This window comes from Elephas maximus, chromosome 19 (assembly GCF_024166365.1).
Source record: "Elephas maximus indicus isolate mEleMax1 chromosome 19, mEleMax1 primary haplotype, whole genome shotgun sequence".
NCBI classification, from domain to species: domain Eukaryota; kingdom Metazoa; phylum Chordata; class Mammalia; order Proboscidea; family Elephantidae; genus Elephas; species Elephas maximus.
Genome location: NC_064837.1, coordinates 46383336 through 46401623, shown reverse-complemented (window position 1 = coordinate 46401623; position 18288 = coordinate 46383336). Strand labels below are relative to the sequence as shown.

The 18288-nt window shown below is 43.6% G+C and overlaps 2 protein-coding genes and 3 non-coding genes across 5 annotated transcripts; all 5 read left to right on the top strand.

Moving 5' to 3' along the window:
- The first annotated feature begins 1555 nt into the window (after positions 1-1555).
- Positions 1556-1627, top strand: TRNAC-GCA (transfer RNA cysteine (anticodon GCA)). Its single transcript has one exon. It is a non-coding gene; the product is annotated as a tRNA-Cys (tRNA).
- A 3260-nt stretch (positions 1628-4887) lies between these two features.
- Positions 4888-10552, top strand: RPL23 (ribosomal protein L23). Its single transcript, XM_049860822.1, has 5 exons — positions 4888-4959; positions 5540-5623; positions 5907-6035; positions 10084-10197; positions 10326-10552. The coding sequence occupies exons 1-5, from the start codon at positions 4947-4949 to the stop codon at positions 10406-10408; spliced, it is 423 nt and encodes a 140-aa protein (XP_049716779.1). The 5' UTR covers positions 4888-4946; the 3' UTR covers positions 10409-10552.
- On the top strand, positions 5654-5789 carry LOC126063353 (small nucleolar RNA SNORA21). Its single transcript, XR_007514293.1, has one exon. It is a non-coding gene; the product is annotated as a small nucleolar RNA SNORA21 (small nucleolar RNA).
- A 2707-nt stretch (positions 10553-13259) lies between the features above and the next one.
- On the top strand, positions 13260-16607 carry C19H17orf98 (chromosome 19 C17orf98 homolog). The gene is made up of 3 exons (XM_049858723.1): positions 13260-13466; positions 15471-15570; positions 16450-16607. Exons 1-3 carry the CDS (start codon positions 13260-13262, stop codon positions 16605-16607), a joined length of 465 nt encoding a protein of 154 aa, XP_049714680.1.
- A 1007-nt stretch (positions 16608-17614) lies between these two features.
- On the top strand, positions 17615-17686 carry TRNAC-GCA (transfer RNA cysteine (anticodon GCA)). Its single transcript has one exon. It is a non-coding gene; the product is annotated as a tRNA-Cys (tRNA).
- Positions 17687-18288: the final 602 nt, after the last annotated feature.

Sequence of the window (18288 nt, the reverse complement as noted above, 5' to 3'; positions counted from 1 at the left end):
TTCTCATGACAAGACACAATTTTAGACATCAAATTCAAGACATGGTAGTTAGAAAACATGAATTTATGTACCAATCTGCCTTTTCTAGGCTCAATTCTTTATCCACAATCCCATTCATCTCTCTCCCCTAACAAGTCAGAGAACAACGTCTTTCAAAACTAGATAGGGAATGTTTTCCCCTAATCTCTCTAAAAAGAATACAAACACCAGCTTAAAAAGCATCTCCGTTTACACTGAGAATAATTCCCTGGCCATGTTCTCTAGTGGTCTCCTTTCTTTCTTTCTTTTTGGAGCACTTATGTGCACGTTTAGCTCTAGGCGCAGGAGTTACTTTCAACAGAGAGAAACAAGGTTCTCATTCTCACTGCCTTAACAGTCTAGTGAGGAGTATACATTAGAAATAAATCCACAAATAAACGAGAAAATACCCGGCAGTGATAAGGAAAATGACTGAGGAATCTGGCCATCTGGGGAAAGTGTGGCATTCAGGTAGAGGAAATGACTACTACAAAGGTTCTAAGCCCAGAACGGCTGGAGAAAGGCGGACAAGGGGGAGAATGATTCAGGAGAGCTGGAAAAGTAGCAAGGTCTGTGGAGGGCCTTGTAGATCTCAGTAAGGAGTTTCGATTTTATTCCAAATGTATAGAAAGCCACTGGACGGTTTTCAGCAGGAGTTTTTTTTAAATCGTCACCTAGACTGCTAGAGATAAACACTCAAAGGGAAAAAATAACATACCACGAGAAAGCAAATGCAGAGGGTAGTAGAACTGGGGAGACAGGCCGTTGATGAAAAGGGAAAAAAAGTCACAGACTTTCTTAAAATTTGGCATTGAGAAAGAAACCAATGGGGAGGCAATCACAGATAAAACAAGAATTTCCCAATCTAGGAACCTGTTGACACTGGAAAGAGGTGGAGTGGTGATTGAAGATACCGGGGAGAATAGAGACAATGGGGGCAAGTCTGGGATGGGAGCAGAGGTGGTCTTAGGAAAAGCGAGAGAAACACTTCCTCTTGTGTGCAAATCACTGGGTTGGGGATTCAGTGTAGATCAGGTTACATGCAGAGAGGATGGAAAGTAGACTTAAAGAATTCCCAGGTGCCAGAGTAGAAAAGGCTGTAGTGATGGCGGAGAGACACTCCATTGCACATGGCACGGACCTTTAAGCCTGGGTCAGAAGCGACTTCTCCCTACTTTCCCACCATTTGGGCCCAGATTGTTTAGTGACAAAAGCGTAACAGCCTCTGTGATTTTTTTTTCCCCCCTCCAGCATCATCCGCTCTTTTTTCTGGCCCTGGGAAACCTGAAGTAGTTAATTATAGCCAAAAATCGAAACAAAACCGTTGCTGTTGAGTCGATTCTGACCAAGCGGCCTCTTAGATCAGGGTTCCCAAGGAGCGGCTGGTGGCTTTGAACCGCCAGCCTTTTGGTTAGTAGCCAAATTTCTAACCACTTGGCCACCAGGGCTACTTGTATTAAGCTGCTATCAATTACCAGAGGCACTGTCCGTTCAGGAGACATGACAATTAAGCTGTAATCTAACGCTTTCCAGCAGAGGGGGTATAGCTCAGGGGTAGAGCATTTGACTGCAGATCAAGAGGTCCCCGGTTCAAATCCGGGTGCCCCCTAAAGCTTCAAGTTTTATAAAAGACTACGTATCTTATCTACCCTCAAAGTGAGCCCTGGCAGTGCAGCAGTTGAGCGCTCGGCTGCCAGGTGACAGGTCCGTGGTTTCGGTAAAGATTTACAGCCTGGGCAACGCAATGGGGGCAGTTTTAGTCTGTTTTATAGGGTCGCTATGAGTTGAAATTTGATTTGGTTTGGGGGTTTGGTTTGCTTTTGGTTAGTCATCCTCAAATGAACAAAATGGAAGACAATGGAAGATATTGAGTGAACGCAGTTTAAGGCAGAACCAACTAGAAATTCTGGGAACAGAGAAAAGTTAGCGCTGCTTACCCCGCTGACAATTTTACAACCAAAAAAACCCCCAAAAGATCCTCCAATCCAGGAAACAAACTTCTCCATCGCCCAGGTGTATACAACTGAGCAAGTATTCTGTTTCAAACACTCTGGGAATACAGAAAGGAATAAAAATGCCTTATCCTCCTGAGCTTCACCTTCTAACATCAGATCAACATACAACCAAATAAATTACTGTACAGTGTGGTATCTCTAACATTTCATTCATCCTCTAAATCACTGGTATCTCAAGTGTGGTCTGAGAACCCTCAGGTATCTCGAGACTATTTTAGTGAGTCTTCCAGGAAAAAGGAGCTATTTTCATAATAATACTCACCCATTATTTGCCTGTTTCATTCTTTCATGAGTATACAGTGGTACTTCTACGTGAAGGGTGATATTGCAACAAATTAACTGTAGAAACAGATATGAAAATCCAGCTGTTTTTCATTAAGCCAGACGTTAAAGGGATTCCTCGAATATATAAAGCAATGCCACTCTTCTCACTAAATTATTTTTGTTTAGAAAAATATTATTTTCACTCAAAAATGTTATTTAGATTAACAGGATTATTGTTATCTTCAATTAATAAATAAACGTTTAAGCATTCCTCAATTTTAAACTCTAATTCAGTAAATGTCGATAGATAGAACCCATATAAACCAAAATTCTTTGCGGCCCTCAATAATTTAAGAGTGTTAAGTGTTTTTAAGGTCAAAATATTTGAGAACCGCTGATCTAAGAGGTGGTTCTGGGGGAGAGAATGCTGGGTTTGTGAGATGGCAAAGGGAAGAGGTGACATTTGAGCAAAGTGTTGAAAAACTCATAGTGGGTAAAGCAGAAAAGAGCACGCACAGATACAAGGAGGTGTGAAGCAGAAGAATGTGTCCAGAAATCCTAGGCAGTTGGGGGTTGCTAGAGTATGAAGTGTGAGAGGCAGAATGGAAGATGAGGCTGGAGAGACAGACAGACCAGTTCCTGAACAGACTCCAGTGCTATGCTAAGGAGCTTGGACTTTTTTCCCCAAGCACTGGAGGGCCAGCACAGGGTTTTAAGCCAGGGGAGGTTATGGTCAGACCTTTCAGAGGCAGTTGCGATAGTTCACATGAGAGCCTGAACCGAGGGCAGATTGGGAGTCATGGACAGAAAAATTCAGGAAGTAGAGTCAAGTAAACACCCGTGGAGACTAGCTCTGGGAGCCTAGGGGGAGAAAACGAGAAGAGGACAACCAGTCATGTCCTAGGTTTCTGAACAGTAGTGGTAGCACCAACCAAGAAAGCTAATACAGGCAAAAGAGCAAATTTTGGGAGAAAATGATTCTTCCTGTTTTGGTCATGGTACGTCTGAAGTGCCTGAGCAGTGGAGATGTCCCAATCAACAATTGAAAATATGTGTCTAGAGCTAAGCAGAGATGTCTGGGCTGGAGAGGAAGACTGGAACATTTTTAACACCAAAAAAAACCATAATCCCAAATAAAAGTGAAAACTTCTTAGAAGGATGCCGATGTATGGAGACCATTGAGGTAGACCTCTCCATTTATTAAGCAATCATTCAACATAAATTTATTGAGCGAGGCCAGGCCCTACGCTAAGAACTGGGGAAAGGCTGTTGACCAAAAAAGACGTGGATCCTGCCCTTATGGAGCTTATAAACTTAGTGGGGGAGTCATTAAATAAATAATCACCGAATACATATTTAAGAATTGTAATAGATGATATGAAGAAAAAATATAGGGTACTAAGAGCTTGGAAACCCTGATGGTGAAGCGGTTAAGAGCTACGGCGGTTAACCAAAAGATCGGCAGTTTGAATTTATCAGGCGCCCTTTGGAAATTGTATGGGACAGTTCTCTGTCCTACAGGGTCACTATGAGTTGGAATCAACTCGACAGCAACAGGTTTTTTTTTTTGTTGTTGTTGTTTTTAAGAGAGCTTATAACAGGGGAACCTGAGCTAGTATAAGGATCAGGGCAGGTTTTCTAAAAAAAGTGACATTTAAACTGAGATTTCAAAAATGAGAGGATGTGAAATAGGTGATAGGGGTAGGCAGGGTAGTGTATCGAGGTAAAATTATATATATGTCTTCCTTTGCTTTTTTTTTTTTTGCCCATTTTTGAATTGGGTTGTCTTTTTGTTGTTGAGTTATGAAAGTTCTTTATATATTCTGGACACTAGACCTTTATCAGTATATGATTTGCATATTTTTCCACCATTTTATTTTTTAGGTTTGTCTTTTCTTTTTGATAATGTGCTTTGATGTACAAGTTTTTAATTTTGGTGAAGTCTACTTTTTGTTTCTGCTGTTATTGTGTTATCTAAGAATCCATTGCCAAATCCAAGGTCATAAAGATTGACCCTTATGTTTTCTTCTAACAGTTTTATGATTTTAGCTTATATTTAGATCTTTGGTCCATTTTTTGAGTTCATGCAATGTATTTTCATTTTTATTCTAGAAGCAATAGAAACAGAATTTTAAGAAAGCAATATGGTAATAGTTACATTTTTGAAAAATTATTCCTGGCCACTGTATGAAGAATGAATGGAGCTGGAGCGCTACAATGGCACTTCTCAATTTTAACACTTTCTAATGAAACTGCTTAAAGTTCTCCCCCTCCTACGCCCTAATTCACAGCACATATAGCCTTTTAATCACTCTAGTGTCTGGAGAAGTGCCTGACGTATATAAAGTTCGCAAAAGAGTTGTTGGATAAATTAAGAATGTTTCTACGTTCCCAACTACTTTCGAACTCGTAGAGTTGATCTCTACCAGGTCTCAACAGCTTCCGCAGCTCTTAAAACCTGCACCCCCTACTTCCCAGGGAGGCTTAGTCGCAGGTCCAGGACTTATTACGTAATAAGGCAGCGCCCTGGGGAAAGAGGCGGGCCTAACAAGCTCCGGTTCACGTGACAGGAGAGTGGGTGGGACCTTAAAGTTCATATCCCAGTGTCCTTTGTATCTACTTCCTTTCTGTCTTTTTCCGGCGTCCAAGATGTCGAAGCGAGGTGAGGATTCGTCTTTTCCCAATCTTCCGCCATCTGTCGCACAGTGACTGCTGGCGTCGCCAGTAATGACGGCCCTGGGCAGCTGGGGCACTCCGCTCTCCTCGGGCCGGAGAGAGAGGCGGGGCCCCGCGAGAGCGCTGGGGAGGGCCCCCGAAAGTGGCTCGGGGGCAGGGGAGGGCGTTGTGGAGCGTTGACCTAAGTAGGATCCCGACCTGATTCTAGACCAAACCTAGCGCGATGGTCACGACGCTCGTAGCGCTGAAGTAATGAGGCTAAAGTTCGACGATCGTGATTCCCAGATGGGGCGACCTGTGGAGTCTCCCGTCTTACTGAAGGGACTGTGTGGTGCAAAGGTTGGAGCAAAGATTCAGTTGTCCAGGCCCTCTAAAATTGATTAAAAGTGTTAGTGAGGAATCGATTATTTGCCATGAGAACAGGTGGCACATGGGGAGGGGGCTAGAGAGAGCCAACCTATAGTGTACTTGCGCGGGCGAACCTAAAACGGGAGAGTGTGAGCCTAAGTCTGAACCGTGTCTTCTCAGTTATCTTTCTCCTGGTTCCTTTCCCTTCCTATTCACAGGACGTGGTGGGTCCTCCGGTGCAAAATTCCGGATTTCGTTGGGTCTTCCGGTAGGAGCTGTGATCAACTGTGCTGATAACACAGGTGAGAGCTTAAGCACGCCTTGTTGCACTCCCCCTTTTAAAAGCACTCATTGGGGCTTTTGCCAGTGACCCACTGAGCCGTCAAGAAAGGGCAGAATAAAAACACTGCTTTTGGGTGAAGCGGCAATATCTTGTGTTGTTTTGCTTCAATCGGTGGTGTGACAAGGTGTTCCACCTTGGGGACTAACTGCTGTGTGAACGGGTGGAGAGGCTTTGAACTGGGTGTTAGGAAAATGTTACATAGGCCCTGAAAAAATGGGATTTTTGTTTACATTCTTTTATAGGAGCCAAAAATCTGTATATCATCTCTGTGAAGGGGATCAAGGGGCGACTGAACAGGCTTCCTGCTGCTGGTGTGGGTGACATGGTGATGGCTACCGTCAAGAAAGGGAAACCAGAACTCAGAAAGAAGGGTAAGTAAAGAGACAGAATCGTTCTCATCTCCTGGTAGACAATTGAAGTACTACTCCCTTTATTGGGAAATGAAACAATATAGTTCTTAAGACCTTTTAACAATTTGATTTCCTTTGAAGAGAAGCTTAGTAGACTTAATTGATCCCCTCCTATACTTTTACAAACAAAAGCCCTGTCTCTTGGGATTCCCACTCCAGACCTGTACTTCCAGCCTCAGATCCTTTGTACTTGCCGTGCCTCCTACCTGGAATACTGTAATCCAGTGATTTTTCACTGTTAAATCTATAGCTCACTTTGGTATTGACATCTCCCTCACCAACCCACAAAAAACTGTTTGGTAATTACTATGGTATTTTATGATATTTGTCCCTAAACAGTTATACTTAAAGTTCCGTGAGAACAGATGACTAGTTTATTCTTTGGTTATAAACATTGCTTAACACATGGTGGGTATTTTAAAAAATATGTAAAAAAAAAAAAAACCCTAAGCGAGACCCACTGCCGTCAAGTCCATTCCGACTCATACTGACCCTATAGGATGGAGTAGAACTGCCCCATAGGGTTTCCAAGGAGTGCCTGGTGGATTTGAACTGCAGACCTTTTGGTTAGCAGCCATAGCTCTTAAACACTAGGCCAGCAGGGTTTCCAATATGTATGCATACAGTAAATACGTGTCCATATTTTTGATTGGTAGAAGATTTAGAACTAAATGGGTGGAATCACAGCTTTGAGACTTATGTCACCGTAAGTGATTTTCTGGAATTAACTAATTTTAAAAAGGATAGTGATTCTTTCTCCAGTGGTTGTGAGAGTCACGTGGTGAACTGCCAAGCATGTAGAGCATCTGGCCTGTTACCTAGCATTTTTAAGTCCAGAGTAACATGCTATTCTCCTTGCTGTAACACAGGTTTTACTTATAGGTGAAATCAAGATCGTGGCTTGAAAATTTGGCATGATGTGTTTCAAATCTCTTCTGATAGAAACTAAAACAATGAGCTGTTCATTGCCTTATCATGGGCTACGATCCAGAACAGCTTTTCTTGCCAGATAGGTAAATTTAAAAAAGGGGGAGGCATGGGAGCACTTCTGACTTGTGATGTCCTATCTGGCTTTAGAGTTTTAGATGTTTAGTGTTCTTTAACTTACCAGCTCCTGAACTTTTCTGCCTGGCACAGTCTGTCTCTGCCCTGGAATATCTTGCCCTTACAGAGAAGTCCTAACCATCCCTGACATACAGGACAAGTGTGACTGTATTGTAGTTACTCCTGTATACCTGTATTCTACCACTAGACCGTTAGCTTCTTGTTCAGAAATCTTAGTTCATTCACCTTTAGTATTCTCTTGAGGGTTTGGCAGGCAAGGAGTAAGTAGCATTGGAAGAGTCAGTGTGTTGAGTTAGAATCAGGATGCAACTGGACAGGCTTTCCGCTTTTCAGAACACTTGCTGGGCCTGATTGGTGGCCTGGATAGCCGTCAGGGAAGACGACCAGTGCTTTATGGGTCAGATGGCAGCAGGATGTGCTGTTGGTCTCAATCGGTGGGACAGGCCAGAAAACACATAACAGTCTTAAAAAATACTTGTGCATTTCCAATCTGTTAATGTCTTTTTTGGTTTTTGTTTTTATAAAATAAATCACATTACCTTGGTGTTAAGTAGAACAGTCACAGAGATGTGGAAAGGGCAGGACTGGAAGTCCAGAGACCTGGGGTTTTGGCCTTTTTTATCTACTTAGGGCCTTTGGTTAGTTTGTGAGAATTAAAAGGGCTATAAGTAGAAAAGAATCCAACAGAAGAGGTTCTTGGTAAATATTAGTTTGCTCCCACACAGTGTGTATCCCATGATTAAAAACTTGATCAGTCCATTAACAGATGAATGGATTCTTTAAATGTGGTATATACATACAGTGGGATATTATCTAGCCATAAAAAGGAATGAAGTTCTGATATATCCTACAACATGGATGAGCCTTGAAAATAAATAAATGAAATAAGCCAGCCATAACAGGACAGATGTGGTATGCCATTTAACATGAGATGTGTATAGTAAGCAAATTCACAGAGACAGAAAATAGATTAGAGGTTACCAGGGGTTGTGTGCAGGCTGGGTGGGCCTGGGGAGTTATTAGTTAATGGGAACAGAGTTTGGGGTGATGAAAACATTTTGGAATAGTGGTAATGGTTGCACAACATTGTGAACGTAATTAACGCCACTGAATTGTACACTTAAAAATAGTAAATTCTGGTATGTATGTTTTACTGCAGTTTTTTTAATTTTTGAAAATTTCATTAGACTGTCTACTTATGTAGCTTTTTGTGCAGTACTTGCCTGAAGAATAGCCAGGATCCTTGTCCTCATGAAAATACTGCATTTCCAGTGTCTGGTCTTGAATGTAATTGACTCGACGGCACTGGGGTTTTTTTGGGTCTTGAATGTGGAGGTGTAACTATTATCCCGATCTTACAAGAGGAAAACTTTAACATCCAAAGATTAAATAACTTGCTTAAGGTCTCCAAGCTAGTATTAATCAGGCTTTGAACCCAGACATGTGAATCTAAAGTTCCTTCGACCGCTGTCATCTACTGCATTCTTTTTTAGGGAATAATCTGCTTATAATTGCTTTTGGAGGTCTGGAAAAGTGTCCTGTTCACTTCAGTGCAGGTAGTTTTAAAACGTTACTTTTGACAGACACATGGCTCAATGAAGACCCATATTTTTTAGGTGTTTCCCCCCTCTCTTCTGGGTATAGATCTAAACTTCTATCATGAAGTAATTTTAAGCATACTAATAATAACAAGTCTTTGTAAATGTCTTAGTAACAACTCAATTCTTGTTTAATTATGTAAGAAATACTGCATTTCACTCACGCGACTCTTAGACCTCTAAGAGATGATCATTAATATTTTTGCTTTTCTTTCCTGCCTCTTATGCAAAAAAATGGACTTGTAAACTATCGTATATAACCATCACCATTACCATCCATCACCTGCTCTTCAAAAATATGATGGTCCTTACAGGAAAACTACAGATGTGGATAATTATTCTAATGGTTTGTACAGGGTCCATTGTATACTACGTGTGCCACAGGATCGTTCTAGCAAATTCTTGGAAGCAGTTAATTTTTAGATAAGGTGTGTGTACAGTTGGCCCTCCGTTTCTCCAGGTTCTCCATCGTCAGATTTAACCACCCACGGATTGAAAATATTTTGGGAAAAAAAGTGATGCATAGGCATACCCTGCCGTAGCCTCTAAGTGTTTCACAAATCCTCAGTCTCTCTCCAGCACCCATTGTTGGAGCATTCATCCCCTCGCATCTGACGTGTACTGTGCAGTTAGGCCTAAGATGGTTACATCTGTACTAAACGTGTTCAGACTTTCCTTGTCATTTTTCTCAAAACAATACAGTATAACTTTTTACATCGCATTTATATTAGGATTATAAGTAATCTAGAGACGATTTAAAGTATGTGGGAGGATGTGTGGGGGTTATATGCAAATAGACGATTTTATATAAGGAACTGGAGCATCTGCAGATTGTGGTAACTGCAGGGTCAGGGGGAGTCCTGGAACCAATCCCCTGCGGATACTGAGAAATTGAGAGGTTTGGGTACCTACTGTACTATTGCAGTATACGGAGTATTGCCTCGGGAGGGGTTAATAGCTTGGCCTCTGGATTCGTTGAGTCTGGGGATCCCATATCCAGTTGATCATAATAGTAGCCGCCTATTAGGTGAAATGGCTAAAAGTATAGGCAGTGTTTGGCAGCTTTCCTGCTGTTATGTTGTTAATTGTTCTCAAAGAAGAGAGTACAGTTTCACACTTGGGCAAAGATGCCGGCAGTTTTGACAACACGTGAATAGGGTCTTTGAATAAGAAGTGATTTTATGTTTTAGTGTTTTCGTGTGCTTTTAGAAAATGAAAAGCTAATGTGAATACATTCTGTTCAAACAGGGAAAGGAATGTGGGAGAGTTGGTCAAGGTGTAAACTGCTTTTGTGGTGGCACTGGGACTTGACAGGTTAATGACTGCTGTCCTTTTCCCCCTCTTAGTACATCCAGCAGTGGTAATACGACAACGAAAGTCATACCGGAGAAAAGATGGTGTGTTCCTTTATTTTGAAGATAATGCAGGGGTCATAGTAAATAATAAAGGCGAGATGAAAGGTAAGAAAGCAGTGCACATTATTCCTTAGGTCTCTGAGAATGGATAATTTGACTCCTTGGTCTGTGAGTATAGGTAAAGGACCCTCTGATTTACCCTTTGATTCCCACCTCCCTTTTCTTTTATGTAGGTTCTGCTATCACTGGACCAGTTGCAAAGGAGTGTGCAGACTTGTGGCCCAGGATTGCATCCAATGCTGGCAGCATTGCATAATTCTCCAGTGTAATTGTAAAAATAACATCCACCTTGTATGTTTATTTGCCAACCATGGTCCATTATAAGGTTGGCAAACAAATATAGAAGCAGTGTTATTTGTGTAAAAATGTGGTACAGCTATTAAAAATTATTCTTTCCCAATGTTTGTCTTCCTATTCATTTCTACATGTCACTCTTAAAACCACCTAAATCTTGCCTTCTTTGTGAAATGAAACTATACCCACTCCTTGCTTACTGGACATTGACATGGTTAGGGTCCAAAGACCAGGTCATGCAAAAAATGTAGGATAACTACATCGTTACATAACTGCCAGACTTCCGAGAATCATGGCCCAGCTAAATTGACACACAACGTTAATCCTTACAGCCAGCGTAACTGGCCTCATACCCCAGCCAGGTAAGTTGCAAGTGCCATCCAATAAGTATATCCTGAGGACGATGGCTATGGTTTTAAAAGGCTGTCTGGAGCCCTTGTCCCCTCTGCTGATGCATTCTCAGGGACCCTCACCAACCGCCTCCTCCCCCACCAATTTCATCGGGTGCCCTCTGGACCATGGCAGGCGGACAAACAGCACAGACCCAGCTGCTACCCTGAGATTTAAAATGCAAGTTCTGGACCCCAGCCCTAATGCTTCCCCGAGGCCACTCACTTAACATGCTTATTGGTCCCACCACCCTTTGCTACACTTAAAGAGTCTGCCTCACAGGAGCCACTACCAAAGTTCAAGGAAGAATTCTACCCCTTAGTTCTACAGAACTAGCTTACAATGGGCAATGCCCAATCACTTGATTGGGAAACTTGCGCCAGCCCTGTCCAGCCTGTCCTGCAGACTTCTGTTGAGGCAGGATGCCGTTACTGCCTGTGGAGACTGCCAAACCTCCCGGGCCAATGCAGAGGGGGGAGACTACAGGCACTGGCCAATGGCAAGTGAGAGCTGCCTATTATTAGGCAAAATGTCTCCCGATAACTGAGGCAGGGAATTGCTAAACTTGATATGTTAGCAATTTTAGTCAATGAGTGCTTGGGCCAGTGGAAGTGCCATGGCCAATGCGAAATAGGAATAGGATGGTAAATTTAGGGGCAACCATGAAAAGTTTATCATACCCATAGTTACTAGAGGGGTGGATACGCAGGACTACAAGGGAGCACTCTTAACCATTCCTTGCATTCCTTACTGCCAGAGGTACGTAGTTAATGTGCAAAAAAATAGTGGGATAGTAAATTTTTTATTGTAACTTAAATATATAAGTAGACAATCACAAGTGAGGAGTGAAAACAGCATTTTGGTTTGTTCTAAAGCCCTTAACCCCTTGTTAGCTTACAGAGCTTTTGGGACTTATAATTTCTGCTGTAAAAAAGATATTTGAATACAGATAGTAGATGGTACCTGATAATTGGTAACCAAGTGCCCTACAGTTAGGTATTTGAAAGAAATTACCGTGTAGGTTCAGATCCCGGACACACTCGTGGAGTTAAAGGAATAATGTGGGTAGGAGCCAGGCATGTGTACATAACACATAGCAATTACAGATTTCCTTTGGGTAAAATGGTATGTAAATGAGTCAATACTTGTAAAACCTAACACGTGGTAATTGCCAGGTAAGTTTACTCATCTTAGGCCAAACCCACTGCTGTGTAGTCGACTCCAACTCATAGTGACCCTATAGGACAAAGTAGAACTGCCCGATAGAGTTTCCAAGAAGCACCTGACGGATTCGAACTGCCAACCTTTTGGTTAGCAGTCCTAGCACTTAACCAGTAAGCCACCAGGGTTTCCCATCTTATGGCAGATGGTCAGATTGTTAATGGTACCTGCGTGTTATCCGTATTTTCTGACTCACAGGTAGGATGACTATAATTTATCCTTCAAACCCTCATTTGAAAAGGAAAAGGGATAGAATTATGCCTTCACGACAGGCATAAATCCTGTTGTGGACCAAGGTGGATGGTTACCCTGCGAACAGGTAATTCTGCCAGATTGTGTTGAGATTGTCAACATTCTTTCCAAACCGTGAGTAGCATATCAAAAAAAAAAAAAAAGCATATCAAGGGCCTGGTTTAAAAAACGGACTCATCCAATTTGCATCAATGTCACCACTGACTCGTGGTGACCCCATGTGTCAGTAGAACTGTGCTCCATTCGATTTTCGATGGCCGATTTTTCAGAAGCATATCACCAGGCCTTTCTTCGTAGGCACATTTGGGTGGGCTCCAAATTTCCTGTTAGCAGCTGGGCATGTTAACCCTTTGCACAAGAAATTAGCTGTAAGAAAAATTTAGTAATGTGTCAAACTACCAGGACTAACAGGAATACAAGCGGAAGAAAATAATTGAGGATGGGAAGGCGTGCTACTAGTGGACTGACTGGAAGTCAGGAGACCCGAATTCTGGTTCCGGCACTGCCACTGACGGGATTTGGGGAGTCTTTCTTAGCTTCAACTTCCAGCTCTGTAAAATGAGAGTTGGAAGTAGATGCCGTCTGTACACTGATGCATACTGAACATAAACTTTTCAAGGGAACTGAGCTGAGGAGAGTGGAAGGGAACACCATCTTGCTCGTCTTAAAGGAAAACTTGAAAAGCTGGGCCCAGTTACACTTAAATTTCCCACATTTATTGGTTCCCTCCCTCCCCCCCCATCTCCCACTCCTCGCGCATAGTTGGTCTCCTGGTCACCGCTAACCTAAAGGTCCCCGACTGGTCAACCCAGAGGGGATGAGAACAATACCGTTTGTGTTGCTGGGGCCTCAACAGTGGCATCACGTAACAATGCGCGCAGGTTCAGAGGGAACCCCCACCAGGGCCCTCATTCCCACCAGAAATACTTTCCCGGGTTGCGGTAGTTGGGATGGCGCACTTGTGCGCGTGTCCTCTGCGGCTGGAAAAGGGCTTCATTTTGGATGGGGTGGCCGTGAGCAGCATGGCTCGAATCTATGAGCGCACGAGGCCCAAACTCTGGTCTGCAATCCCGCCTTACAACGCGCAGCAGGACTACCACGCCCGCCGCTACTTCCAGAGCCACGTGGTTCCTCCCGTTTTGCGGAGAACTGAACAGGTATAGGAGCGCCCGAGGACCCTGCTCTCTCCTGCAGAGGATGGCCCCGGTGGCGGGGCCGACTTCCAGTAGCCCAGTCCCCAAATCCGAGTGTCTCACTCCAGTGCCCTCACACCAGGGAGGCTCTCCTATTCTCAGCCCTTCAGTTTTCCTAATGAAACCCCGGGACTGGAAGAGGGAGGTGACAGGTATTGCCTTGGAGCTCAACGAGCTCACAGGATCACCTTCCACCTCTGAATTTCAGAAAAATCTCCCTGGGGTTTCTGCAGGGCTAAGGAAAAAAAAAAAAAAAAACTGTTCCGTCGAGCCAATTCTGACTTACAGTGTGACCCTATACGAGAGAGATACAATTACCCTATAAGGTTCCCAAGGAGGGTTTGGTGGATTCAAAGCACTGGTGTGGATTTGAACTGCTCACCTTTATGCCTAACAGTCATAGCTCTTAACCACTAGGCCACCAGGGGTTCCCTGAATCAAGGAGCCAAGCTCAAAACCCATCTCTCCCAAACCAATCGGTTTCATTGTCCTTTGTGACGTCACTGACTTGCCCTACCCGGTGACCTCCTGCTGAAAAAAAAAAATGAAGATCCCCTAAAAACGCGAAAACCCTTGTGACGTCAGTGGACAAGACAAAGTGGCCTGACTTGACCCGCCAGTCCAGGGGCCTTCCGCCCTGTGACGTGATAGTTGCAAAAATGTTCTTGGCCTCCTGCTTGTCTAGGGCTTCATGCTGCCTCAGTTCTCACCCAGGCCTTTTCCCTCAGGGTGCTGGACCATTTCTAGCTGAGTACTTTCACAGGATCAAAGATTCTGAGACCATTTGCTGATGGTTCCAATTTTTTTCCAACACTTTTGCCTCCAATATTTGTGTTTTTCTTTATGTCAATAAGCAGCTCTGGTGGTGCAAATGGTTAAGTGATCAGCTGCTAACCAAAACGTTGGTGGATATAAACTGCCCAGCCATTGCTCTGGAGAAAGACCTGGTGATCTCCTTCCTTAAAGATTAAAGCAAAGAAAACCCTATGGGTCAGTTCTACTCTGTCACATGGGGTTGCTATGAGTTGGAATCAACTCAGTGGTACCCACCAGCAATGACATATACATCAATGGTGTGGAGAGGCAATGGGGTATTAATAGGGCTGCTCTGTGAACAAATCTTGGAGCGTTTTGTAGTCCAGGGAGTTTGTGTGTGTTCAGTACCTGTATATGGACATACAACCTGTGTGTGCTGTACTTGTGTGTACCTGCTGTCTACTCAGGTAACTTTTATACACAAGAAAGGAGCCAGAGTCTGGGAAAAAAGGGAAGAACTTGAGTATTTAAAAACTTTTAAAAAGTATGTTGTACACACTTTTGAGACTTTGTATGTTCAATTTTATAAGCAACCTTTAATCTGCACAACAACCATTGTGGTAAGTATTGTTTTCATTTAAATAAAGATAATGTTTACTTTATTTACAATGCCAGGCCCTTTATCTGAACCACCTCATTAAAGTCTCACAGCAACCCTCATTTTATTAATAACAGGACAATAAGCTTCCTTTTCACATATACATGTCTCTCTAAGAAAAGTTACAAAATTGTGGAACATAATTTGGTCATATTCTTAGATCAAAACCACAATAAAACAAAAAGAAAGGCATTTTGAAGTAACTAAAACTTACAAACTATTAAATAACAATATCATTTTATTAATGAAGAAACTGAGGCCTAGAAAAGCTGTGTAATTTGCCCATGAAAATTACAATTTGCCACCCAGCTTGTTAGTGACAGAGCTGGAACTGGTACCCAGCCTGTGTGGCAGCAGAGACTGAACCTTTAACTGACAAGGTATTCAGCCTCTCCTCTTCATATGTCAAAATGTGTATTTAATCTGTCTAGCTCAGTTTCCTTGGACCGAAGCCTCTTTCCCCTCCTCCCATCAAGCCCCAGGGGAGTTTGCTACTGTGCACCTCTCAGCAGCACCGAAGCTAACCTCGTCTGTGTTTTTTCTCTCACCTTCAGGATCATGGTGGTACAGGAAGGGACGGCTGGATAGTAGATTATTTCCATATCTTTGGGCCAGGACAGAGATACCTCAACAGGAGAAACTGGGCAGGGGCAGGTAAGTGTGCTCTCACCTGCCAGCCTCACCATGCTCCCAGCTAGGAAGAGTGATGTGTGTCCCACAGTTCAGAGAGAGCAGCTGGCCAGAGAGGCCTGGTTAGGGGGAAGAGGCCCAGGGACCTACGTCCTCCAACTTTTTCTTCTCATCCATGAGAACACGGCCACAGTGCTCCCTAATACTTAGCTATTGAGCACCTACACTATGTCAGGTTTTTTTTACCCACATATTTTTCCCATGTTACAGCTGAGGAAACTGACATTTAGGAAGTTAACATGATTCATTAAGAAGGCTAAGCTGGGATTCTGATTCCACTCTTTTCAACCCCAATGCCTGGGCTCCATTCGTTGCTCCATGAGCAGGCTGAATTCTGCCCATTTCCAGGCCTGATTTAGCAGCAAGGAGAGAGAGTTGAGAGATGTTCTGAAAGGATGAGCCCTCCTCCCACCCCAAGTCCACCGCCCTTCTGCCATATCGTTAGTCACATGTTCCTTTGCACCATTTGGCTAAATTGATCTCATCCATTTTGTCCAAATGAGTCAGAAGCACGGGTGAGGTTTTCTTAGTTCTCCTGGGAGTAAGGCAAATTCTGCAAGCCCCGAACTTTCTGGCACCTTCTGCCTCAGCACAGACCATTCACCCTCCTCCTGCTTCTAGTCCTAGTACAGGGTTTGGTTTCTAGGAAGTCCTCTGTCTCCTTGACCTTACCAGCCTTGGCTTTTCAATCAAGAAGCTGGGGAGATTTGAGGACTGAGGATTCCACTGTGGGCTTGAGGACCACAGTGACTGACTGTAGTTGGGTTGGCATCCCATACTGGCCCTTTGAGAAGGCAAGAAGGAAGGTGAATTCAGGTTCAGGTCTCTATCTTTGCCCCCAAGGGCATTCCTTCCAGCAGGTGACTGGGCATGACCACTACAATGCAGATCTGAAAATGTTCAAGGGATTCAATGGTCAGTTTGGCTACCGACGGAACACCCCAGCCCTTCGCCAGCGCACATCCGTCTTTGGAGAGGTCACCCAATTCCCTCTCTTCTAACAACATCTCTTCTCTTCACAGCCCTCAACTTGAATTTCTAAGACAGATGTTTAGATAAGCTCCAAACGTTATTTTATATTAAAAAAAAAATGTTATTCCTGCCTCCAAGTGTGCAGTTTCTTCCTTGAGGTTGGGGTGGGGACTAAATTAGTTCCAACATCCTCAGCTTCTGTACTCCATGGAGATGAGATGAGAGCAGAGATGGCTTCTCAGGCCTACACCCTTACACTGCATGACAGGCTTGAAAGGAGATGCCTCAGTTCTCTCCCGCCTTGTGATAAGAAGAAACAATACTACTTAAATCCATTGCCCTTGAGTAGATTCTGACTCATAGTGACCCTATGGGACAAAGTAGAACTGTCCCACAGGGTTTCCAAGGAGCAGCTGGTGGATTCAAACTCCTGACCTTTTGGTTGGCAGCCAATCTCTTAACCACTGTGCCACCAGGGTTCCCAAGACTGCTTAGTCCTCAACAAAGCACTTCCCAGTTTTCAGCAGGGCCCCAGGTTGGAAACTGGCTACTGTTTCCACCAAGAATAGAATAGGCAGCACAACTGCAGGGATTGGTGTTGGCTGCCCTAAGAAGGATTTCCTGATTTTCCCGATAGGGTATTCCCACCAAAAATAACTGACATCTTCCTTTTCCTTTCCACCCTCAACTCATTAGAAGGCAGGGGATGAACAAGATGAAATCTAGGGGTGCTTTTTTGCCTAAGGATTCTGACACAGTGATACTGTGCTTGTGGGTAGCTGGGGACTGTGGAGTAAAATCTCTCTGCTATGGTAGTTTCCTTTTCAGCTAGTTTCCAGGCTGTCACTTTCCAGGATGTCCCTTTTCAAGCACCCCCACCCAGTTTATTGGTGGCCAGGAGAAAAGCCAAAGCAGATGATGGATACAAAAGAAGGTGGAGCTTTAGAACACAAGCTTGCCAGAGTCCCAGTGTGGGTGGAACCTGATTGTTTTGAGTCACCATAAATAGACAAGGAGGAGACCTCTAGAAGGACCTGGGGGTATAGCTCAGGGGTAGAGCATTTGACTGCAGATCAAGAGGTCCCTGGTTCAAATCCGGGTGCCCCCTCCCTAGTACCTTTTTCCCTGACGTCCTCCACCCAGAATATCACTAGAGAGAACAAGGAACTTTCAACTTATTCGTGTCCTGAAATACTAGTTTTTCCCACATTCCAAATGACAGCTTAGGACAGGCCCCTTAGATTGCCCATCCCCCACTCCACCACACCCAGGACTTCAATTAAGACAAAGTCCCTGAGGCGATTCTAAATTTAAGATTAGATTTGAGGGTTGTGAACATAATTTGGCCATCTCTCCTGTCCCTGTAAAATTAGAGATGTTCATTCAACACATATTTATGAGAGCTTAGGGTTCTGGGTAGTAGATACAAGATGTATTGAACCAAAAATTAAAGAGTATCCCTGTCCTCTGGGAGTTTTCAGTCTAGTCCAAAAAACCAAACCCACTACCTTAGGGTCAATTCTGACTCATAGTTTCCAAAGAGTGGCTGCTGGATTCAAACTGCTGACCTTTTGGTTAGCAGTTGAGTGCTTAACCACTGCACCACTAGGGCTCCTTTCAGTAGGAGTTGACGTATTCTCAGGTGGCTGTAAGATAAACTCAACAAGAGCATTTGAACCCACCCAGCAGCTCTGCAAGAGAAAGACCTGG